The 26612-nt window shown below is 37.7% G+C and overlaps 1 protein-coding gene across 1 annotated transcript; it reads right to left on the bottom strand.

Moving 5' to 3' along the window:
* Window positions 1-211: 211 nt before the first annotated feature.
* Window positions 212-26566, bottom strand: LOC111325412 (uncharacterized). Its single transcript, XM_022929216.2, has 13 exons — window positions 26419-26566; window positions 26113-26312; window positions 22576-22748; window positions 19235-19329; window positions 11562-11651; window positions 9893-9982; window positions 9376-9427; window positions 8853-8938; window positions 7220-7401; window positions 6373-6479; window positions 5830-5971; window positions 4975-5420; window positions 212-4414 (listed from the first exon to the last, which is right to left on the bottom strand). Exons 2-13 carry the CDS (start codon window positions 26190-26192, stop codon window positions 3108-3110), a joined length of 2850 nt encoding a protein of 949 aa, XP_022784951.2. The 5' UTR covers window positions 26193-26312; window positions 26419-26566; the 3' UTR covers window positions 212-3107.
* Window positions 26567-26612: the final 46 nt, after the last annotated feature.

Genomic DNA, 26612 nt, shown 5'->3' with positions numbered 1-26612 from the left:
CAAATATCTCCAAGGAATGATTGATAATTTATCTTCTCGCGATCTTATTCTCAGAGGGCTGTATCAACTAGCATTCAGGTAATGAGGATATACCTAATTCTACCGACGCCCTAGTTTGCAGGGAAACGTTTCTCGATGAGAAGGGAGAATTTGCTATCGAGTCTAAGAGTTGAAGTGTTAAGTAAACGCAAGTAAAAGGAAACAGCCGCACTGACACCGCCATATTTGGCTATACCTTTACTTTTATAAACACAAGAAATAGTTTCTCTGTTGTCATAATAAAACGTTCTCTAAGCTGTAAATAACACAGTCATTTTAAAATTCTGCTGTTAAACCATCTCTAAACATCATCGATCCTAACTACCTAATCACACCTGGATAAAGTCTGTTTTCTTCTACAAAAATTACGAAGAATGTCGGCAATAATGCATTCCTGAACGCGTTAAGTTACTTCACCTTCGCTAGTTTCGCTTAAAACGGATAACATGATGTCCAAAAGAATTATTTATAACTATAATCTCACTTGCTAGCTTTTTAATCACTAGTTTGTCAAGCTTGGTTATCATATTTTAATAGACTCATACCCAGTCGTTAGCGGTGCCTTTAAGGTGAGAGAAGACTCGAGTCTAGATTATTAAGAAACGGGTGTCATAGCGCCCAATCTTCTCTCTCATCCAACAAAGCAAATAATAATTGGGTACGAGTCTAATTTATGAAGGCTATTAATATATCATTATTCAGTTCTGTACATATAATACACGATTGTATTGCCAATATAGTGGATATATTATTAGACATAAGTAATAATAAGCTCTTTATATAATCCAGATTACATCGTTTTACAGTTACAATGATTAACTTAACGTTCGCAAGAGACTGAGTATTCTGAGAAAAACTCAAAAGTAATTGAACAAAACAGTTATCCAGGCGAGAAGTAACATGTAGAAACGAGAGTATATAAGATGAAGTCGAATGGAAAGAAGGGCACAGCCGTGAAATGCTGTACAAAGATGCCAAGATTGAAGCGTCTTTTCTCAAGAGTTTGAACTTGAAGCTATTATGAAAACGTCAAAATAACTTGCCCGAAGTAAGATATACGTAAAGAGAGAAAAGAGAAGGGACCAAATCCAGGTGTCCATTTACGTCCTTTAGAAAGTAGCCTCAGCAAGCGCGAAGCTCTCAATTCTGGGGACACTTTCCCTAGATCCGACTGTGTCCCATGAATAAAAGTTGGAATATAAATCCAACGAGTAAAAACACATGAAACAGGCTGTTTCTGTTCTTTTAACAACGACCCAAGTAGTAGCTAAGTGACTCTTCTTGAAGAACATACTCTTCCCACGGCATTTCTTTACAACAACGTAACAATTCGCTGTTATCTAGTAACTCAACGTAGGCCGACCTAAGCTCTGTTGCGTCACATAACCCAACATATATTAGAATACTGTTTCTCAAAGCATGGCTAATGCTCAAGTTTGAACGCAACACATCACAATGTTACCAAGGGTGCGAATTAACTGGGCCCGGTTGTTCAAAAGGCGGATAACGCCATCTGGTGGATAAGTGTGGAGGAAACGTACTACGCTATCCACCCGATAGAGGGGTCCCCGGTGGGTAGCGTTATCCATCCTTCGAACAACTGGGCCCTGGGCCGAGTTGTTCAAAGGTGGGCTAAGATAACCCAGTGATAGTGTGAAATTTGATTTCAGATCTGAAAGCTTTAGACGAAAATTCAGTTCAATTCCATTTGTCTACAATTTGATGGTTGAATGCTCTGAAAAGAATTGGGAACATTATCCCAAAACGGCTTTTGAACAGAGAAATATAGAAACCTGGATTAAAAATTTAACCCTGGCTTAGCGCCAATCGACCTTCGAACAACTGGGCTCTGGTGTTTAATCTCATAAGGCTATCATGTCTCGAGTTCGTTCTGATTTATCTTTTAAATCTTCATCTGTCCTAGTTACTTTTCAATTTGCTTTTAGCTTACTAGTGCTCATTTACCCGACCAAAATAGTTTTACGTAGTCTTTTATCATTACATTTATCTTATATAATCCACACTGGCGCAAACTATTGTGAATTAATTTATATGGTAGCGAGACAATTTAGTTACGATCATATTACGATGTGCTTGTAAAACTTGTAAACGAAATAATTCAAGACATTAATTTCTAATTAAGATAGACTTTCTATTTAGCGGGAAAACTCTTCTTCTAAAAAATCCTTTTAATGTATTAAGCTCTTCGTCATCTGCCTGATAGCCACTGAAAAGCTGCCGAAAATTTGAAGACGAACTATGGATACCTCGATGTTTGATCGATCGATGATCGTGCAAATACTCCGACCAACCGAATGAAAACTTTGACGAACTATCGCTTTTTTTTATCAAAGTCACTTCAAAGAGATCCCACTGATAAAATACAACGTTTGAGGTCACTTTACCGATTTACTACTGAATCCCTCGTACTCTTAAGTTGACCAGATACCGAAAAGACACTACGAACATTCCAACTGGCTACCGAGCTCCGACAGAACTTTTCCCGAAATTTTACCTAAGAGCACTGGACAGCTCGATGTCGATCGACAAATAACCGACTCGGTAATATGAAGTCGTTCGATTAACTTCGAGCTGGGGTGAAAATTTACGACTGCTGACTTATTTGGTAGCAAGTAAGCTTTGCCACATAATAAAGTATTTCTGTTGCTTTACACATAGAGCAATTTTCAAAAGAGTGTCGCTAGCAATCTGGGATTACTTCGATTTTGCTTTACCTTGTTCTGTGGTTGGTCCAGGAAACTCGTTCCATCCTTTTAACCAATCAGACGCAACATCAATATAAATCGTGGCTTCGTCACCCGTATTTTCCCGCGCTTTTTGTAATTTGCCTGTATTTACTGTGAGTTCTCAATGGGCCTTTGTGATAACTTTTGTTTCAGCTTTTGACAGTCAATTGAAAAATGCTCTAACTAGCTTCCGTTTGAAGTGGAGCAACCGCAAACGCATCGAAAGGTCACGCATCTCTCGGATGCTCAGAAACAGGATAGGACGTCCGCTCCCTGCCGCGCTATCTTCATACAAACAACCTAGTAACTTCAACTCTCTAGTTATAGGGTAAGCATCATTCTAAGTAAGCTATTTCCACCTTGTTGTAAGTTTGGATCCACTTTCTTCGCATCTCCGGGTTCGTTTTGAAAAGTTTGCTTTTGAAAGCCCTGATTTGCACCGGGCTGGTTTAAATGCATACCATTCGAAGGATGAAATGCATTGGTTGGTTGGACAGATTCGGAGATATGTCTATTGTGAAACTGTGTAGGGTTAGCGTAAGGAGCCATGGTTGGGTTCGCATACAAGCTTGGCGTAAGTTCATCTACGCTTGGCATATCGTCGATTGTTGGGGGCATATTCTGAGCCAGATTAGTAGTTTTAGGTGATGAGTACCACAGGCTGGTGTCTTGTCTTGGCACACTTGAGGTATTGGAGTTAAGCATTAAGTCAAGAGAATACTGGTTTGCAGGAGTAGAACCTATCACTGAGTTAAAACCAACACCCCTTTGAGGGAGGTGTAGTCCGTTGTGATTATGTTGATATCTTGGCGGATGCGACTGAGGGAGGGTCCCCTCAGGAGAACGGAATGCCGGATTAAACTCCTGCCCATTGTGCAATGGTGGTGGCAAGCCATCTATAGTTGTTGGTATCAGATGAATATCCCGCTTGCCCATGCCGTTAACAAAGGCGTTTGAAGGCTTCCCATGGCTAACGCTACTCGTATCTGGTAAAAACGGATAAATTAAGTTGTCTGTGTCGGGTTGTCGAGTTCCAACGAACTGCGTGCTCGTAACATTGCCTTGGACAATCTCAGATAAAGTGTATTCGTTTGGTTGATAAGTTGGCCGCATTTCCCTCTGCAGTGCCTGGGGATAGTTCACTAAACATTCATCATCGTCATCAGGGAAGTTAACCTCTGGTAGAACTGGTGATGTGTCAACAGGGTAACCGGCCCAAGGATCAGGGACATCGTGAATACTTCCCCCATTTATATAAACGGTGCTATCAGCCTGAGGTAGATGCGTTAAAGAGTTTGCTTCCTCGCCCATAAGGAATTGTTTGATGCGATGGATCTGTTCATGAGCCGACTTACTCCGTTTCGAGAACACATGAGTTGAATCATTCCTGTTTTCCGTCTTGAAGTTGTGACCAGTTCCACTGTGTGCCAAATTTGGCTTCACCTCTAACGGCTGCCTGTTCAGGTGTGCAGACCTAAACATACACGACTCTGGTGAACCTGAAGTCAGGTCAAACGTTGGCACTTTAGGACCGCTTGGTTCTGCCACAGTGGTCGGATTGGCAAAATCAATAATTTCGATGTCTTTGGAGTCGTCCAGTAACACTTCATCAGGTATGACAGTAATTCCTACAGTGCAAAGGAAAGGAAAAGTTTTGCGTTTTCTTCGCTAAGGATTTCACCGGCCTTAACAAGTACGGGTGTAAAGAAAATTATTTGCGCGGCTTAAAAGAAGCAATGTCAAATTCGTGTAAATCTACCAGTGTTCTAGCACATATACTGCAATCTGATTGGTTACGCTATTCGCGATCTATTCGAGATGGATAGTGAGTGACCTCACAGTGAGTGATTGAGACAAAATAATAATAAAAAAAAATGAGCCTCTTTCGGCGTGAAGTTGTCGAACGACTAGTGGAAGTGTACCGAAACAACTTCATCATTCATTCTCGATTTCAGTCCTTTTTAACTACCCTATAGTGAAATCTCAGACTTTTAATACAGCTAACAGCAACAATTTTTGCGAAGTGTAAAACTACCTACAGCTTTAAACGGATACAAAAAAATATTCGTTTAGTCAAATAAGAAAAAAAAAAAGAGTTGATCATAAACCAAATGGCTATGGAAGGAGGAGATTATAACAGATGTTTAACGACACACTTAGAAAAACTGCAGCCACGCTCAACACAAACCTTGCCCACTTATGCTACCGCTTTCCCTGGAGGTAGCCAGACATGGCACTGAAGCTGGAACGGGTCTGTTTGACGAGAGTGATCCAGCCAACGTTGTTGGTATCCCTGTGTGTGCCCCACTTGGTGCACCTGTTATGCCTTGTAGAAGTCGTCCGTTTGGTACGGGTGGGGGATATGATCTGTCTGCTGCATACGGCAAATCCACTGGGCGTGGTTCATCTGGTACATTTTGTACGTGAGGAGGAACAGATGGAGGAACAGCACCAGTTGGAAGTCCATTCCCTTGTGGTGGTGAAGGTGTTTTAAGCCCTTTCTCTTGAGCAATTTCCCTCAGACGTGAATTGTAGTCCTCCTCACCGGGAGGTGAAGGAAGACCCTTCTGACGAGACTTCCATTCAAGGAGCGCTTCATAACAAACCTTTCTGAAGTAAGGTCCTTGTTCATCGCTGAAAGAAGTAAAAAATTATACAATAAACTCAACGAGAATTTTGGCGTAGACGCAAGCTAAATGCGTGTCGAATCCCTTGCATTGTGAACTATGTCGTTAGGGGATCTTCCTATAAAACACCGTTGAAAGGGAAACGTTCTCAATTTGATATATAAAAGCTCAAAGAAAAGGTCCATTTTCCATTTTTCAACCGTCCGCCATCTTGGAATAAACCCTCTCTTCCCCTCCTCACACTCACACGCGTATCACATTCTCACGAGAGTCACACTCCCATGAGAGTCGCACTCCTAAGCGAGTCACACTCCCACGCCGAGCACGTTGTGAGGAGGACTGGAGGCGGGTCAGTGTCTTGTGCAACACTTACACCAAAACTAAAAGAAGAGCACTTAAAAACATTTTGGACTTACTTCAAAAGAACATTATCAGCAGTGATAGCTTCTGGCTGGTTATTCTTATCATACAGAGTCCTCGCCTTTCCTCTGATCCACTGGAATACTCCTTGACCATTCTTCAGCCTGAACACTATTTCACACACTCCAGTAGCTGTAACTGCAATGACCAAAACAATGTGTATCTTAAATACCTCTCTACGAATAAAGTCAGCATACAAGAGTGACTCTCGTCGCCCTCGGAACTCATCCCTGTTTGAGTAGCAAGAAGTGCCTAGAAGTGCCATTCCTTTGAGAAGTATTCTCGGCCATCACAGAGTGCACGTGATTGGTCGCGAGGGTAACGCGCGTTTACTGTCTATTTAAAGGGGCCAGAGATTTCCATGGTCACCTTGGCAACCGTTAGGTGGTCGCACTACGCAACGCTTTCTCTCTCGAACACATTGCGTAACGCGACCAAACGACAGCGGTCACGGAGTCTAAGAAGCAAACGAATACAACTGCGAATTACTCTCGATTAAGCAATTAAAACTCACTCAAGTGCAACAAAAGAGTGCTTACTTTGTTGGTGGGCCAACAACAGACTTGGAATATCATCAGGATGAGCAACCATGTAGCCAGTCATATTTACAGCTTCCTTATCAGGATAATACAAAGATTTCTGTCCTCTATGGACACAAACAGGATTAAAACATTAACTGTCAGCGATGGAATACAAGCTGAAGAGCCACGTTAAAACACTTTTGGCGAGACTCCAGAATACCAACGCTGCGAAGGTTCCTACAGGAACTACATTACTGCCGGTCAAGTTGTTAGTTTCCTGAATTTGGAAAAGATTTCCGCGTGTCTACATCACCTCCAGCTTGTAACAAATTAAAAAACCTAACGTCACATAATTTTAAGACCTTATTAAGCTAAGATTTTCGTGGCTACCTACATGACGAGGAAAGTGCAAATGCAAGGTTTGCTACAGATTGGTAGAGACAAGAGAAAAAGTGGAAATGAAAAAAAAAAAGGGGGGGAGGAATGTCAGAAATTGGAGACAGGCCGAAAAATTATTATTCGCTCCGACGAAGGGCTAACGCTCGAAACGTATGCTTTTGTAATCGTTACGGTGGCCAATTTACCATTTCAACTTTGTTGATATATCCGAAAAATTAAAAAGGCGAATAATGGGAGGAGTTTCGAAAAGTCGAGACAAGCCAAAATGCAGGCAGGTGAAAAAAGGGCAAGAGCGTCAGAGTAAATAAATAGGGAGAGAGGCTCTCATTCCACCGCTGATTCCTCCTAAAACCGCCGAGAATTGTTTTCGCCTGGCGTTTTTCCAGCTATTTCACTCGTCCCGTCCAACTTAGAGTTTCATACGGGCTAAGGGATAATTTGTAATGGATTTACATATGAAACACACCTTGTGTCAAGCTTGCGTATTCTGAGATCCAGTGCCATCTTACAACTGTACGACTGAAGCAACTCTTTAGGAGTACTGGTGAATGGATTAGCGGGGTTGACTGGAGTCACAAGGGAAAAAAATCCAAACTGCTTCTTCTTTCCATTCAGTAGTGGCTTGATTTTACCGTCAAATTTAAATGACTGTGTAATGATAAGGAAAATAACAACCACATTAACACAAAACAGGGTCTGGAACCAAGCTCAAGATTTAGCACCTCAGAATCTTAAGTGCGGTTCACATTTTTCCTCGGTTCAAAATTTCCAAACAAGTTTGACATTAAATTGTTTGTAACTTACATTCAGGACCATCTGAAACAAAAGAAACTAACAATCAAACTAGTTTGAAAAATCTTAAAAACCAGGGAAAAATTTCAACCACACTAACAATAAAAACCAACATTAGCAATATCAGATACAATGAATATATGAAGTTCATATATTTTGAACTGCGGTATTAGATACGTATGATACACGATCCTCGCAGTAGAGAGCGCTATTTATGCAATAGCGAAAATAAATAGCGCTCTCTACTGCGAGGATCGTGCATCATACGTATCTAATACCGCAGTTCAAAATGTATGAACTTCATATATTCATTGTATCTGATTTATCATCACGGGTTTATTACGAATCAACTTAACGGCCTACTCTCAGTTGGCTTGTTAGCTCAATCGGTAGAGCGCTGCACTAGTATCGCAGAGGTCATTGGTTCGAATCCCGTACAGGCCTGATTTTTTTCAGGTCTGATTTTCGCTATTGCATAAATAGCGCTCTGAACTGCGAGGATCGTGCATCATACGTATTAACGATATCGTAACAACACTCAACCAATCAGAGCACGCCCATCTCTCTTATCACCTGACCCAAGTTGTGCAAAGGATGAATAATGCTATCCACTGGGTAAATCTCTATCCGATGGATAGCGCAGGACATTTTGTTAATCTTTTAGCTCCCACAAGTAATTATCATGTACCTTCTCCCTATGATGTCCACAGATTATGACTACGAATTGTATCAGTCATCCAGTTGAGAATAAGATAAAAAGAAAATAATTCAAATACTGGAAAATTATAGACGAACGAGGACCCTTCTCTAAATAAGAAAGGGGGGTTGCGGTTTGTACTATCGCACACGTGGGACCGTGCGTTACGGGACGTGACGTGCTGAGTCAGCTATCACGTGAAACTTGCGTCACCTAGGCTGACTCGGCAGTTTCCTGGTGAAGGCCGTGTGATATGGCCGAAACGTCGATCGTTCGTCTATAATTTTGCAGTATTTGAATTATTTTCTTTTTATCATGTCCACAGATTATCCAGCAAACAGGTAATGAGAATACTCAAACTTCTCGATAGAAGTTGTTACCTGGATGTACCACTTAATTCTTCAATCTTGTAACTTATGTAAAAGGAAATCTTTAGTAGCTAGTGGGGAGAATTCACAATTGGATCTTGGGAGTCAAACGGTTGACACTCATCCACTGGATAACAGTTTATCCCTCCAATAGCTTCATCCATCCTTCAAACAACCTCAGCCCGAGCTACTAATCACAAGACTAGTTTTACAATTCTTGTTTTACTACTGTAACCACCTACCCTGTAGTAAAATGGACTAACATGGCTTGACTGTCTTCCAGCATGGCACTTGATGCTGCAGAAGCACACTTGAGGAATTGGTTGATCTGTAAAAAAAAAAAATTGTTTATATCATATTAAGGCTCTTGGACTTTTTATGATTTTTCTACACTAGACTTGGTTTGAAGAGTAATTTACGCTTGAGTATTGCGAGTAATTTTGAATGTCATGGACATTTTTAAATTCACAAAAGGGCACAATTGAAAAAATCTAAAATTTTAAAATCAACAAGGATGAGAGCCAGAAGCAATACAGTTATTCTTGGCCAGCAGTCTTTGTCTCAAGTGCAAGCTCGAGTGGAACATGAAGGTTTCATATATATATCACAACTTAGCACGTGATAGTCACGTTTCCAAATGGCGTCAATTTCTCTCAGCATGACTTACCTGTGAAGGTCTGGTTTAAAACTAAACTTTCCTAAAATTACTAGTTCATTGAATTCTGATTAAAATTGGGAATTTAAAACTCAGTTCAATGTTGATACCTTCCAGTTCTTGACAATCAAGCCCTGTTCCATTTTCCAACTCAATTATTCTCTTAAAAAGTAGAGATAAACGGATTAGTAAGTTTAGTAAACGTACTTGGCCAAAGTAAGTTCTTTACCACAGGAGAAACTTAAAGGTACTTTATTTCACTTTGTCAGTCTCTACACAACAGCCTCACTATGAAAGCACTCAGAGGACAATTGAGTCCACAGCCACCACTCCCTTACATCTCATTTATTGACACAACCAAACCAAGAACAAATTGAAGTTTAAGTAAAAAAACAAAGGCAAAATCTTGCATGCAGTAACAAAGTACCACTGCTGATATTTTTGCCTGTTCTCATCACAAGCTTGCAAGATAATGTATTCAAATCACACTTTTTTGAGGATTAGAACTTCAGCTTTACTACATTTACCAACTTGAAATTTCAGAGTATTTCCTGAAAAGAGCCTCCTTAAAAATTGAATATTTCCTCTGTGAAACCAGATGCTGATTAATTAGGATTGATAACTCACAGCTCTTGCAGACCGTCGTAGGCATCTTTCAAATCCTACAACATCTTCCTGGTGTACAAAATTTAAGAAGTTCTGGTGCATCAAATATGTCTGTTGAAGGAACCATCACAATTAGTCTTCAACATTATGGCAGCCCATGTATAATTGTGTGGTCTTTATGGCTCTCATGAACATTCACTAGTAGAGTTAATCTGACTTTAGAAGTTATTGCAGCCTCCCATAAAGTCCAAACTACTTGGGTTGGCTGGATTAAATTACTTGTTTGTAACCCTTATATGGGGTGGGGAGGGGGAGGCAACTCTTTTACTGGGGAGGGGGGGAATGCAAGGAAACTCCATGAATTGGATAAAGGCTGATAGTTTCGAAAGAAACTGTTTGGGGCTGCATCGGTGGGAGTAACGAAATAATTTGGATATATCAACAAAGTTGAAATGGTAAATTGGCCACCGTAATGATTACAAAAGCTGATGTTTCAAGCGTTAGCCCTTCGTCGGAGTGAAATTCGCTCCGACGAAGGGTCCGTTCGCTCCGACGAAGGGCTAACGCTCGAAATGTCAGCTTTTGTAATCATTACGGTGGCCAATTTACCATTTCAACTTTGTTGATATTTAACAATTATTCCACTAGCGCACGTTGGATATGAGGTGATTGATAGCCGAGGCGCGTAGCGCCGAGTTGGCTATAATCATCTCATATCCAAGAAGAGCAAGTGGAATAATTGTTTTATTAAAAACGTTAAATTAAGTTATTAAATTTTATTAAATTTTAACTCCCTTTTAATTTTAAGCTGACACTTACGCCTGCCATATTTGTAGATTATGGTATATTGGCTGATATACCATAATGGCTAAGCCAATAAAAAGTGTTGAATTGCATTATCCAATGATCTAGTTTTTAATAAATCCAAATTATTCCATGAATTGGAGATGAGTGTGTGACCCTAATTAAGCAAACTATCCTCATCCCTCCTGGAGACTCCACCTGTTTCCACTCTCCTTCACCTGGGGTTTTTCCCCTCTTTCCCTTTCTTCACTAAATGTGACACCCACAAACAACAAAGAATTTTGCCATGACTTTATCTTTTTTCGGAATCTTCAGAGATGGATGGTATAACTATACTTTCATTTCAAACCCCTGAGGCTGATGCTGTAGGAGGGAGAGGGGGGAGGGGAAAGGCTAGCCTAATGAATGACGGATTCTAAAGACCTTGCCAGAGCTCAACACTAACAGTAGCCCACTGCCCACCAACTAGTAGAAATTCAGTTTTGGCTGGTGGTTTTCAATTTCCACCAGCCAGTTCGGCTTGTAAACTAACTGAAATTGTTGTAACATCTAAGATGTCACTAGCCACTTGGCTAGTAGGTTTAAAAGTTGGTGTCGAGCCCTGCCTGGCCCCTGCCGTTTGTAGGGTGGAGAAAGCTAAGATTTATTCATTTATTCACTTATCCACTGGATAGTGATTTATTGCTTGGATGGCATTGTCCATCCTTTGAACAACTACTAGTAGGCCCCTTATTAAAAACTTTGCTTTCTTTTAAGGTGCAATATCACAACCTTCCAAGGATAGTTCCATTGTCTAGCCAAAGTTTTAGTTTCATACCGAGTCTAATTTATGTTGAGTGATCTGTGCAGGGGTTTTCTAAATATCTACCCCTTCTTCATCAATTACCTGAGTGTATCCAAGATATCTATACACATTCTCAGAGGCAAAGAAGACATCTCCAGAATCTGACAGAACCAGGAAAAAGGAATCCAAAGCCTGGTGATCATGATAAGGTTAAAAACATTTAGCATTTTGCCAAACCCTAAATGTCGGCACACATGAGGGGACTAGTCCCTGCGACTAGTCCCAGTGACCAGTTTCATGCAACTAGTCCCTTCATGTGAACTACACATTTCTGTGGTCGCAGGGACCAAAATTTGGTCCCTGTGACTGGTCACACAAATTCAAAGTGGTTTGAATTCGTGGGACCAGTCGCAGGGACTTGTTGCATGAAAAAAGGGTGGCCCTTTGTGCGAACTGTTTGTGCGACCAGTCCCTGCGACTAAATGGTAAATAAGCCAATCACGGGTAAGTATGATATGTGACTTCTGGTATTTGTAAACATTGCAGTTTCTATGAATTTTCACTGAATTCTAGATTTCTACAACTGATGAATAAAAAACTATTTCTAGTTTTGTAAACATATACAGATGTCTTGGTGCCGTTTTGATGGATTTTTTACCCAATTTGACTCTGTGTCTGTTAAAAATAAAAGGTAAAACAAAACAAAAGCGGAACACATAAAAGCATGAATCATCCGAAGTGTAGTTCATTTTGCATTGACGTTTAATAGTCCAATTTTGTTTTTGTGTAATGCCCCAGACTAAGAAACAACTTTTGCCTCTTAATTTTCCTATGTTCTTGTGTAATTGAGTGCCCTCGTGTGAATGCCTTAAGGGACCGGTCCCTGCTACCGGTCCCCTCGTGTAAACCCTTTAAAGACTTGTTGCCGGGACTAGTCACACGCACTAGTCCCAGGGACTAGTCCCCTCGTGTGTGCCGAGCTTCATTATACCTATTTTTAAAATATTTGCAATCTGATTGGCTCTCAGAATTGCAAATCATGTGCCTCCCCCCCCCCCCTTTTTTTATCTTTCCTTTCCTGGGAGAGTTGATCAATTTACAACTCCAAACTTCTCTGGACACATTAACCACCAATATAAATAATACAGATTATAAATTATTTTATAAATAGAAAGACAAATTTACAAGCTAGGACCTCTATGTAAACCACTATTGTGATGGAGCTTCCTAATAAAAGATTGTTATCATTATTATTATTATAGTACATGGATACACATGTGCAAATAGCTTCCAGTCTTGGGTATGATTAATTACATCTTATGTATTCAAAAAGCTTCTTCAAAACTTAAAAGTTATCTGTGAATTAGTGAAGAGCAAGCATTTTCTTTTGAGGTTTAGCTGCAAAGTTGAGGTTGATCCATTCTTTTGAATGCACATATGTTTGCAAAGGTGAATAGCGGTAAACCATTAATGACAAAAACAATGACCATAATGAATGAAAAAATATGCAAATTAAGAACTGAATTTTAAACATGCATAGTCATGCAGCAGCAGCAAAACACGAGTTTGGTTGTGCGTGCATGTGAGTTTATCTTTCATTTAAGGCCTGTGAGGAGGAACAATTGTCTAAAGGCACCATGATGCTGATCATCTATAAGCATTTCTGGCTAAATAAAAAAAAAAAATTCACTTACTACAAAAAGTTTCTGAAAACAAATATGATCTTTGTTTATGTGACCACAAAGGCTAAATGCCCTGCAGCAATTTGAAAATGCACTTATTAAGAACACTTAATTTTAACCTAAAAAGTTTCAATTTTGTCCTATATTTATCACAAATTAAAGCAAATAACAAATGACAGGCCATTTACTAGACTTTGGGGGCCTATTTTTTTACTTTGGTTAAAAATTTGCACCCAGAAGCTGTTTTTAGTGACATAAGTGAAGTATGTCACCAGTCAGTCATTCAGATGAGCTTATTTATTATAATAAGTAGATTAACAATTCAGAATTTACCTTAACTGTTTATATGTCATAATCCTTAACACAGCCCACAAAGATTCACATGTCTATTAAAGGAGCTTGGCAAAATGCACCAAAGGTCTCTCAAAATAAAGCAATTAACACAACAGACAGTCTTCTCTAGAAGCTTCTTTTGATTTCAAATGCCAGACAGTGCATGATGTTTTCCTGTCTGAAACGCATCTACCCTGTAACTTAGCTTTTACAACTAAACTAATTAACTGTGAACTTGAACTTGGAAACCACTGCTAAAGAAGCTCTCCTTTCAGTTTAATAGTCACTTTAAATTGAAATCTAGGCTAATCCCTTACAATTCCAATTTACGGTCATGATAAATTCTACTTTGCTTAGAATTTAGTGTCATGTTCCACCCTGTATCCTTTAATTAATCAATACTAATTCTCTTAATCCCATTACCTGTCTGATTTCATGGCAAATAATGATTTTCCAAAAATAACTGACAGATTGACCCACTTTATGCCCTCAAAGCATTAACAATGAGTAAAATGCTCACTTGAATGACCTATTTGAATGTATGGTAATTTTTGACTACAGATTGAAGGTCAACTGGAATTTGCTTTTGATTCTTTAAATAGTAAAACTGCTTAATGCTAAAATCATGTACAAATCATACTGAACAAAAATATACTTTTAGAGGCTCAAGCCATAAAATGCAACACACTAGCTTGTCTCCTGCAGTAGGATCTACCAAATTGAGGATAGGTCTCACTTTAAGAACAGAGATTCCAAGAACTTATAACACACACACAAAAAAAACAGCTAACAGTTTTGATCTCTGCAGATGAAGACTGGTACAGCTATCAAAATGTTGCCATGTTGTTACTTTCACCTGCTCTCTATGATCACTTTTCACCGGCATTCTGTCTCTCTTAACCTTACACTGAACAGCTTGCTCTATTAACCTCTAATTTTTGTAAAATTTCATAATTCTCTCCTCAAGCAGGAAATCATTTCCTCCTAAATTTCTTATAAGAATTTGGTGTAATGTCCAGACAATAACCTTCACATGATGAGTTTGATGATTCCTGTTACTTTGTTGCAAGAAATGTATTGATATTGTATGGAGAACTTACATATTGATCACTTCCATAAGTTTTGGGGTTAAATGCTTCTAGCCTCCACAATACGTGTGGTGCCTGTGAGAGTCAGCAGCTTTTTTCAAAGGTAAATGGAACCTCTTGGGATATATACCATATCCTAAGGATAGTCGACAAGACTACTTATCACAAGATGTCAGTTTGAGCTGTGTCTAACATGGTGATGTCCTCTTAAAAGGAAGACACGTTACTCTGACAAAGTCACAGTCTGTCTCAGAGCATACAAACATAATCATTACTAGCAGAATGTCATGGAAACTCAGAAAAAGGTTGGATGCCAGTAATTTGTGATGGGTAGCATCCCATACAGAAGGCAAGCCATAATGCAACTAAAATTGCAATATGCCCTCCCAGCAATGGGAGTCAGTGTTGTTTGGGAACTTTTACCTTGCACCTCTTCCTAACCATTCAAACCCTAACCAACTGGCATCTAATTTCTCCTGACAAAAATACTGCTGAATCATTAAATTTTAGTAAGTTCTTGAGAATGAGGAAAGCTTTGATTGTCAAATGAATTATCCTTGTCAGTACCAATGGTACTATAATTATTCACTTTGCTAGTTACACACACAAAAATAAATTAAAGTTGTTTACAGCAATCTAAAAGAATAATTACTATAATAATATTATTTATTTATTATTTAGAGACATCTATAAATAATGTGGCAAGGAAACCCAATAGAAGTTAGAAGCTTATAAAACCTGGGTTCCTTACAAATGTAGTAGATAGTAAGAATAGCTTAACTTCAGACAGTCGAGTTTAGTTTAGTTTTCTGTTAAGGAGGAATTTTTTAAGCAAAGAATTAAAGATGGACAATTTGTAGGATAGGGTAAGATCACAGGGTAGGGAATTCCAAACCTTTGGACCTTGGTGCAAGATCATAAACTACTCAATAATAGTTCTACAATATAGTTGCTGGTATTCCAGGTATCATAATATGAACTTGATGATAAGTACAGAAAAGAGTATCACAAGTATCAGGAAGGAGATTATTGTGATAGGAACTCATAAAACAAGCTACAGTGAAAGCAGTAATGTTGTAAATATCAAGGATATTAAGATTGTAGAACAAGGGTGCAGTATGAGCTACATATTCAGCTCCACTAATAATTCTGACTCTATGTTTTTGAAGGAGGAAAAGCCTGTTTGAATTAGAAGGATAAGTTGAGGACCATGCAACATAACAATATTTGAAATAAGGATACACTAGAGTATAGCGTGAAGATAGTAAAGATTTTGAAGAAAAAAAACAAACAAGATTTACTTATTATTTCAATAGTTTTCAATATCTTTTAGCAATGTGGGAGACATGTTGCTTCCATGAGAGATACTGATGGACAAGAACTCCAAGAAACTTTGTTACCTCAACCTGCTCAATGCCAATAATGCCAAGAGTTAACAACAGTGCATTTTTGTTTTAAGCAAAATAGAATGTCATTTAGTCTAGTTTTGGTGATGCTAAGCAATAGGTTATTAGCTTTATTAGCCATTTCACAGTCTTCATTATCTCACTATTCATGATGGACATTGTCTGGTTGGGATCTTTACGACAATAAAAAAGATCAGTATCATCAATAAATAGAAGGGTTTTTACCAAATTCAATGCATTTGGGAGGTCATTAAGATGGATTTTAAACAACACAGGACCCAAGATTGAACCTTGCAAGACTTCATGTATAATAGGTTCCAGTTGTGGACAAGATGTACTAAATTGGACAAACTGTTGCTCGTTTGTCAATTAGCTTGAGATCCATTCGAGAATTTGTCCTCTTATAGCATAGTGATGAGCGATATAGCACATAATCAAAGCTGTGCTTTAAGAAAAATTGAAGGGAGCCCAGTGCTCTGAAACAGTGAAATCCAGGGTGCCCAGCATATACTTTTTATGAAAAAACCAAGATTCCCAAGGTGCCCAAGAGCAAAAGTAAGGTGCCAGGGGCCACCGGGCGCCGCTAGACCAAAGCCTTGATAATATTTTGTGCAAACATAAGGCTTAAAATATTATTTTGGTTAGAGAAAAATGTAGAACAAGTAGTAATACCCCAAGAAGGAACTACAAAGCTTAAAGATGGTAAAATAAAAAAAAGTACTCATAACAGACTTGAAAATTTCAGACTACATTTTTCAACACAAACAACTCCTGACATGGTTTCGGTTAAGGGAATGAAACAAAACCACAGCTAAAAATAAGTATGTTTGTATGGTTTATTGGGTTTGACCCTTGACCACAGCAGCCCAGCGGCATGTTTTGAAGTGATGGTGGATTATTCACAGCACAAATAGAGTTAAAAATCTTCATAATTATGCTCTTAAGAAAATGGATTTGTTGACAAACACCTTTGTTTTTCCTGATTTGTGCAGCCTTTGAGTCCTTCAGTCTGGAAGCACAGCAATAGTGCATACACAGATTATGCTTGATTTGTTTTGATAAGCTCCACTTGTTTTGAATACAGTTGATTGGCAACCATGAATTTTAAAGCAAGTCAACACCCTCCCATTAAAGAGGTGCACTTTGACATTTGCTTTATGGGTTAAGCTCAGTATAACTGTGCTCGTTTCAAATCAAATCCTAAGCTTTTAAAATTATTACCAATGAAAAATAAAGTCATATGAGCAAGGGTAAAAAATTAATGCTTCTGTGAAAAGTGTAGAAATAATTTAAGCATAAATTAAAGAATATCATGCATCAAGGGGTTAGCAACCTTAATTTTGCTCTTCATCTAAATTTAGGTCCAATCACAAGCAAAAATATACTCATTCACATGTAAATCATCAGGAACAATGAAATATTATTAAAAACAACCCAAGGTTATGGTTGAGCGCTTCATCATAGAGTCTGTTATCTGGCCCTCTTAAACTTTTCTTTATGCTCTAAATATAAAAACAATTGAACTTCACCAATTTCGGTGCCACTGTTTCTCATTTTTCTTAATGTGAACAACATGAGACAATAAACAACTTGGTCATTCATCTGGGCAAATTTAATAGAAAGTACCTATCAATGTCAAGTGCCAATATATTTAATTCATGATAATGGGCAAACGTGAGATGAATATTGATTTTGTCAACTCCTTCAAAAACAAATGAATAAAGGCTGATAGTTTCGAAAGAAACTGTTTGGGGCTGCGTCGGTATTTGCTCCGACGAAGGGCTAACGCTCAAAATGTCAGCTTTTGTAATCCTTACGGTGGCCAATTTACCATTTCAACTTTGCTGATATATCCTTCAAAAACAGTTTTTCAATTTTGAATTTTATGTCTTTGAAAAAAAAAATATGAATTATCATTCATTATTTGAAAAATCAAACAAAGAACATTCATTTGATAAATTACTGAATTTTGAGGGAAGTTGAACTTGGTTATTTATAATATTCTCAGTATTTCAAAAGCCCTTTTAGAATTTATAAGGTTAGTATCCCTAGTAATTAAACAATGCTGTCAACAATTTTATCTAAATATTATCAAAAATTGTGAAAGGAATTCAAATATAGAGAAACAGGCCACATAAAATAATATCATCCGTACAAAATAAGTACAAAGAGCCAATAATATTTTTGATGACAACTCTCTGAATTGATCCAAGCAAATGAGGAGAAAGACAGCGTTTGTGAGGAGTAGAGCCGTAGATCCTTGAATTAAAATCAATCCAACACTATACAAAAGAAGAGGGCATAAAAATTCTAGGGGGACTCTTAATTCTACATAAACTTCTCACAATTCTCTTTGATCAAGTTTTGTTTTAAGAACAAAATTTAATTGATTCTATCTGTTCCCCAAATGTCACTTGGGTTTAATACCAAGACACCTCAGCTATTAATCATGATAACAATAATTCAAACACTAATTGAGGAAGTCACATCCCAAGAGGAAAATATTGTCACCAAAGATGTTCCTGGTAGTAAAATGTGTTGGCAATTGTGGCTAGTGTTACATACAACAACAAAAAAAAACTGCCTATCCATAAAAGAAAACTTCCATGGGTTTTCCTAGTTATCACCATCAATTCATAGAATGTGGCCACAGAGGCAATATACATTCAACAACAACCACCCACTTCAAATTTTGAAATTTGCTCTCACATTTATGTTCGAGAAAATTTTGGAGTGGCTTTGTAAGCTTGTACAATGTGAAGTTACAAAAACTAGCTGGCCTTAAATTCAATTAGCCCAGCAGCCCTGGTATAATTATGTGACCACCCCTAGATATACACAACACAACCAGTTAGCATAATGATTGTAAATGGCTTGTATTTTAATTTACTCCAGAACCACAGACAATAGAGACTTGAGAGAGCCTGGACAGCAAAGTTAAGGAAAACCTTTGTATAAAAAAAAACCCAAATTATTTCTTTCTTTTTTCTTTTAACCCTTTAACTCCCACAAGTGATTAACTTGTAACTCCCCCCTATAATATCCAGACATGATCCAGCAAATAGGTAATGAGAATACTCAAACTTATCAGGTAGAAGCTGTTACCTTGATTGAACACCAAATTCTTGTAACCAATTTACAAGGAAAGGTGAAGCAGCTAGAGGGGAGAATTTGTAATCAGATCTTGGGATCGGAGTGTAAGGGTTAAGAATTTCATGAATGGCAAGATGAAATAACATAACTTGCAACAAATATAAAACACTTACCTCCAATGAAATATCACTGACATTTATGTTCAACTCTTCAAGTTTCTTGGTTATGTCACTAACAGATGCATCATCCACTCCCCTCTTTCTCTTCCCTAAGAAGGAAAATAAAATTGGTTTTAGAAACAAGCTGTTACAGTAGCTCCTTAAGGATATCATATACCATCAATGGCCACTTTGTTTGCAATTTTTTTTTTTCAAGTCAAACTATTTTAACAGTAGTTTCTAGGGACAAAATTGGTAAAATATTGAAATGTGCAGTACAAAAATTAATGAAGGAAAAGAAATGAGGGGATGGTTAGCAAATGTTAAAAGTAGCCGGCGGGAGATGGTGAACAGAGGACTTTAAAAATTTTTTCCTGAAAACCATTGCTGGATTGACCATTTTGATTCATATGAGGGGGGACTCCTTTAGAATGGGTTGCTATAAGGTGCTTTTGATAAACAATTGATTTGAGGTTAATGATGTTTATTTTGACGCTGCTTTGTGGTTGGTCCCTCAACGCTAGCACCTTTTATCAATGATTCATCTTATTTTTGCACTGCCTAATGGTTGACATGACTGCCTTGCAGTTTATTGGCCTCACAACATAAGTGCTCTACATAACAACTAAAATTTTTAATTTTCATCATTTTTTCACTTCAGTCTGCCAAAGTGTGAATAGCCAATTATAACAAACATGTCAACAAATGTGACTTGTGACACCTTTTAGTGCCAAAACATCCTGGTTCTTGAATTTCCATTGCAAAAATATCTCCTGATTCCAATTACACAAGGTGATCGTGATCAGATTTGATACCCGACGCCTCAGTTGATTTAAGATTACCTACATCAAGCTTACACAAAATTTTGCCAGACGGCATGTTGCTTAATCTTTCCATGGGTATATAAATGCAATTCATAGTTGTTATGCTCCAAATTGGGCATTTAATTAGCAATATTTTCACAAAGGATACCTGTCAAGGGCTACCATAGCCTTGACCCTTTACACCCTCAAAGGGGTTTAGCTAAGATATTACGCTGCCATCTGAAATTTTAAGTGAGATGGCTCAAAGGTAGAGAATAATTGTAAGTGTGTAACCTCAGAAGTACACACTGTGTTTTATCACGCAATTGCTGGCCAAAAATCCAGCTGCAATCACCCCTTTTTCATCCAGCAAATTTTGCTATCAGCCAGCACTTAACGACAACCTTGTATCAGTATGCATACTTGCCATACTGCTTTCCATACATTGCCTAAGGTGCTGACTAGAAGAATTTATTTAATTGGGAGCTTTAGTTGCTGATTAATTTCTTTATTCTTGTGACCCTAACATGTGATTCAGAAGGGATATTGTCAGGAGAACTTGGATTCTAGTCACTCTTAATGTGTATATGACATGAAATTTTTTTTTTTCTTTTCTGCTAGTTCGATATATATAACAAATGGTTCGAGAGTTAAAAATCGTTGAAAATAATTATAAACACATAGTTTTCGTTAAACTACGCGCTAAGTTGGCTTAAAATTTGTCCCCTCAAACGCGCGGCCAAAAGGTCACGTGAACTTAACCTGTGACGTCAGGTTGTTTGACTCTCATTAGACCACTTTCATAAATGGCTGCCGGATTAAAATTCTTTTGTTTACATATAAATTTGCCAGGGTGGCCTCGTTCTCCAGTACAAAATTCAAAAGAATACATTATCGGAAAACACTGATATTTGTTGACCTTGCCAATCAAAGGATCAAACAACCTGACGTCACGAGTCCAATTCTCGCCCCAGTCTCCGGGAACAATTTTACACATAAATTTAGCATGTTTCGGGGGCTAAAAATCGACCAAAAAATTTGTTTCATTCATTTTAAAATCTCAAACCGTTTATTATACACATGGAACTAGCTATTAACGGAAAAAAAAATTTCGTGTCATATACACTTTAAAGGGTTAATATAAAGAACTTGTAATAATCTATTAGGAAACAATTTCAAACTGCTAACAGGGGGAAGATGCTGAGGAAGGCTAGGGGGTCTCAACAAATTTGAAAACACATACATTTTACCATTTGGCAGAGTTATAGAGTGGGGAAGGGGATAATCCAATCCTGTCCAACCCCTCCTTATCACCTCCCTGTTTCCTTCCTACAGGACACAACCCACCTTCATCTCTAGTCTCCCTTGCAGCCCTTTCTGACGTCGTCACGCAAGTGAAAACTCCCCCACCAACGGCTGCTGACATTTGAACAACATTCCTTTCCCATTGTCATGTGTTATCCAATCAAAATAAAGTTATTGTCTGACAAACAACCAATGAACACGCGATAGTTTCTAAAGATGGAATGTGATGTTATCCAAACTCCGAGAAAATATTAGATAATGATCGGTGTTTTGTTTGCTCTTTTGCTGTTTCTAAAGATAAAACCTGTTTACTTGGGAGAAGTGCTTGGAATTTTCCTGAGATAATAAAGGCTCGTATTGATGTTGACCTCTACAGCTATTCCAACTCAAGAGAGGAATCAATTTGTTGCGAGTGCTACAAGCTTCTAATAAAGTTCTTCTATAAAGTTCTTCTATAATTACTTTTATGGCTTCTCTCTGGTGCGAATTCAAGCTCTCAATACCAAAAGTATCTCGCACCGAGTCGAAAGCGTCTTAAAGAGATGCCTTTTTGTCAGTTTCAACACTCAGATAATACGAACTCTGTGATTGGTTTGATTATTGAGGCACAAACGCTTTCCAGAACATGGTAAGTAAATGCTGATTGGCCAATTTCCGGAAAGGAATGTTGTTCGAATGTGAGCAGCTGTTGGTGGGGGAGTTTTCGCTTGCGTGACGATGCCGGAAAGGGCTGCAAGGGAGACTACTTCATCTCAAAGGATGACTATCATGTTCAAGGTGGGACAAATTATAACAAAATATTCATTACATTATCATTAAGGGGTTGTGAATTTGCAGCCATTATTACCAGTTCAGAGTCAAAGCCACGTCATGGGGTTTTCATGAGAATGCATTGCATGCCTTGCTGTGCTTGACCTAGACTGTCTCCATGTTTGTGTTTGTTTACAATGAATGTGTACCTCATCATTTACTAGTCAGCTGAGAGTCTTGGCATTCTTCCATCACTTTAATTATGTTATTTTCAGACATTCCCCATTGCAAACTATCTACTTCCTGGCCATCAAGAGATGCTTACAATGGAACTAACCGGATTTCCATAGCATTTAGTCACGCTATTTCCGAAGGTGATTAATTAATCTTGACCAATAATAATCATAGAATGCAACCAACAGCGATACACAAGTACCTCAAGGACCTCCAAAAGGTTTTTAATTAACTGTCACTGTTTCTTGATGTATTTGAACTTACCAGACTGTAGATAATTTTGAGTTTGGAAAAAGCTGACAGATAGTTTCAAAACTGTCAGTTTATCCAATTTTGATCTGGCATCTTCTGGCAATGGGAGAAGACTGCCAAGCTCCTCCAAGGTTGCGTTTATCTTTTCTCTGTGCCGCCTTGATGCACTCTGTGGAACTTTTGTCCTGTATTCACATACAATGAATTGAATTACACACAACATCCATTTAACCATAGTTGAAAGAGTCCGCATCACACAAAAATAAAATAATTTTATCACTAAATGTCTAATTCGCTAAAAGAACAACATTGCAGGGAAATTTGATTATGTTGACTGAAATGTCAAAGATAGGAATTTGACATATTATGTAACATTTTAAAAATATAGGATATCATTCAGTAATAATTACTGCACAGTTGAATTATTTTTAGCAAGTCTTTAGTGGTACTAACCAATGGCTTGCAACACTAACTGCGATTATTACACACCCCTTGCTGTCATTCTTTCAAATGTCTTGGCGTGAAGCCATCACAAAAACCATTTTTAATTCATTTAACATGGAACTTTAATTAAGTTAAAAGACTGCTAAGCTCAATGTGAGTAACTCATGCACAAAACAAAAACAAAATGTTCCACAAATACATCATAAATGCAAACAACTGTTAAAAACCTCAAGAATCAAAAGGCACAATCGGGTAAGACATTAAAAAGGGACAAAGTGTGAAAATCAAATGACTAATAGATTTAACAGTTCGTTGGGTTATACTGTATACTCTTCAAGCAGTCAAGTTCAACAAAGATCCTTTCACCTCCAAAGGCACAAATAAGGCAGGTTAACAATCCAAGGAATGAATAAAAAAAAATCAGCAAATGAATAAGCAATTTAACTAGCTTAAAACTTTGACCACAGCATCAATCTAAGCTCAAGTTATTCCAAGAATGTTAAATTCACTAAACAAAGTCTTGCCTTTTCATTCAATTTTAACACTACACTACTGACACCCCAAAACAATAAGTTAAACAAAATCTTGGTTTACATTTCTTTTGTCTGAATTTGTGTTTAATTTCAATTGGCAATGAGCTACGTGACCATAGCCGCATTTATTAGAAATGTAAATTCAAAAAATAAAACAGTTGAGCAGTATATTGTTAAACAGAAATAACTTCAGTACAAAGAGTTAAGAAAAATGTTTCTTTCTGGAGATAACCACTTGAGGCTGTGGTTGACTGCAAATTTAAGTTTTTACAGAAAGACTGACAAGCACGTGGCCCCTTTCTGGGTCGATATAGTGCAACTTGAGGTTTCTATTGAAATTAATCCAGCTCCATTAAAGCTGTTATCTGTCCTGGAATCTTTCTTCTAAAATTAACCGTCAGTTATATTCTTTTCCATGCGGTCACTTCTTAGACACAATAACTGCTATTGTTTGGTTGGAGCTTAAGGGAGGGTCTATGTAAGCCTCTATAACAAATTTCAATGTGAAAAGTGTGTTAATTGTCAGAGTGGCTTACGGAAGGAATCTAAGATAGACCATTTGATAACACTACCCACATGTCATATTGAAATAACTATAGGTATGCTTTTAGCCAGTTCCTATACAAATTATTTGGGATGACTGTTAAACAAATCACTAATAGCAGATCTAAATCAATTCATAATCTATGCTCAGTTTGAATCAAAAGAATTTTTCTTTTGAATTTCTTAATCTAATAAGGAACTTAATATGTCTACATAACTACAAAGATTATCAGTGAATTGTTTTGCAGATAATACGATGGGCTGGTCCACTTCTCAAATCTTGATCAAGTAAGAAAGAAATTAATAATTTCATATCTCAGAAAAATCAGTTATTTTCACCTTTGTACCACCTTAGGAAAACTTCATCACTCATCAGCAATTCATGTGTCATTGATACTCTTTATTTTTAACCAGTGTAACCAGTGGATAATTTCTGTGACCCATACCAAAACCATATTGGAACAGATCGATGTTGGTACAAGAATTCATCTGTTGCTTTACAAAATGCAAAACTCTTTCACATTATCTCCAAGTTCAAAGCTTTCTTTAATTTGATATTTGAGAATAGACTGCAACGTTGTACTTTGCTCCTCAGACAGTCATAAACATTGCCATACCTTTCAATGCAGACAGATTTAAGATAAACATATTATCACTCTAAATAGAATAAAATTGCAGGACGATAAACTGGAATAAAATAGCAGACTCAGTTCCTATTTCAAAGAATAAATGCATACATTGTCCACATGAAATGGGTTAAAAACCTCATTAACATCGGTGTTACACATGGCAAAGTAAACTCTATCAGAATATTTACATATTTCATCAGTTCACAAAAGGAACTAAACATTTGCATTGAAATTTCAAGAACATCATACACTGGTTTTACAGAGCTCTGTGCAAGTCGATTGAAGAAGTTGTGAAGAAGATATTTTTTTTTAACTCCATCGTCACGATTTTTAATATCAATGAAATTATGGTGTGCGAAGAGACGATCAATAAGGTAATACAAGATCGGGAAATGCTGGAAGCTAAGGCAGTCATCATACGTACTGCCAAAGGGTTTATTCCGCTTTGAGTAAGTGCATACTTCCTTACATGCAGTGAACACTTACTACAAAGAGCCTTTAATTATAGAAACCGTTAACGCTGGTTGCCGTGTGGGCTTGGTCGCTCAAAGTATATTTTGAAACTCGAATCTTAAGGAATATGAACGCACTGTAAACAGCAGTAAAGCAAAGATTTAAGTAAATGGAAAAATATTTGCCGATGCAAAAGTTTGATTAGTTCAGCTGCTCCCATTTACCATGCTACAATCGAACACCACCTAAAGGCAGACGATAATATTCCAAACTTTTTTCTTAAATACCATAAACTAACATTTAACGCAATCAAATTAGGGCTAGTTCTCGCGTGTCTTTCATTGTAATTTTGATCTTAATTTTGATCTTTCTGCCGTGTTTTTGCTGCATCACCACTACACCTCACACCATCTTAGAGCTAACTAATTTTTATCCGGGTTATAAATTATACATTACGAATTATATCTACAAGATAAACCATTTATTAAATGCCACTGCAAAAAAATAAAAGATCGAAGTCTTTGATAATCCTATGGACTACAAAACAAATCATCCGAGCGTGTAAATGTTTGACAGCGTAAAAAAAACCCGAAAATTATCGATGTGAAGTTAACGAAAATCTTGATCTTCTTGATCTCCGTCTTGAATAATGACGGCTAGTTTCTGCAGCACAAAGCTTTGCATTGCTGGTGGATTTAACATGGCGAAAACGGAACTCTAAGAAGATTACTATCAAATACAGGAATCTATCAGAAAAGAACTCGGTAGTTCGCTTCTGATATTTTCCAAGATCACCTCAGTAGTTTAAGTTTCACTGCAGTCAAACGAACAAATAAGTTGCTAAAATAATGAATTCTATAATTGCGTGCTTTAGTATGCAGTGTGAACCTGAATAACTCCACTGTCACCTACATGGTCGTTTATTTATAGTGCGAAGATTAGTTTACCTCTCTTGTTCCGTCACCTGGTCGCAAATCTTGCGTTTTCTGTCTTTACCACCTGGATTACAACCACCGCTAGCTTTCATTTTCTAGTTTTTCCGCTAAAACTTAAGCCATAAACGTTTGGATCCTCGTCATCATTACACCATTTGATAAACCACACAGAAAATTCTTCACGTCGCCATGTTTCTAAAAGCTGGCTCGATCTGTCAAAAATTACAATATAGGCGCAAATTAACGCCTCCATTTGGCACTATAATGCGAAAAAACCAAGCTTTACACGATGAAGTATCGAAGCATTTTTCAATTTACCTGAAAGAGAGGTGAATTTGCTCGTTAAAACCCTTTCAATCCAACCACGATTCTTCTCATGCTAACAGGAACGCGGTTGGGATTCCAAAGGCCGAATTTGTCCACAAGCCAAATGCGTGATACTGCTGACTGAGTATTGATAAAGCGCGGTCAGACTGGGGCTGGTCACCAAAGACAATAGTCGTATTGTCTTT

The sequence above is a fragment of the Stylophora pistillata genome, chromosome 10, assembly GCF_964205215.1.
Source record: "Stylophora pistillata chromosome 10, jaStyPist1.2, whole genome shotgun sequence".
NCBI lineage: Eukaryota > Metazoa > Cnidaria > Anthozoa > Scleractinia > Pocilloporidae > Stylophora > Stylophora pistillata.
Note: the sequence above shows the minus strand (reverse complement) of the source record. Positions and strands in the feature narration are given on the sequence as shown.

What these genes read in the sequence shown, in the direction of transcription:
- LOC111325412 (XM_022929216.2), bottom strand. Translation starts at nt 26,192, where the DNA reads ATGAAAGCTAGCGGTGGTTGTAATCCAGGTGGTAAAGACAGAAAACGC. An exon ending in TCAAAATTATCTACAGTCTG is followed by an intron (nt 19,330 to 22,575) that starts GTAAGTTCAAAT and finishes TTTCCTTCTTAG; the next exon opens with GGAAGAGAAAGAGGGGAGTG. An exon ending in GCTGATAATGTTCTTTTGAA is followed by an intron (nt 5,421 to 5,829) that starts GTAAGTCCAAAA and finishes TACTTCTTTCAG; the next exon opens with CGATGAACAAGGACCTTACT.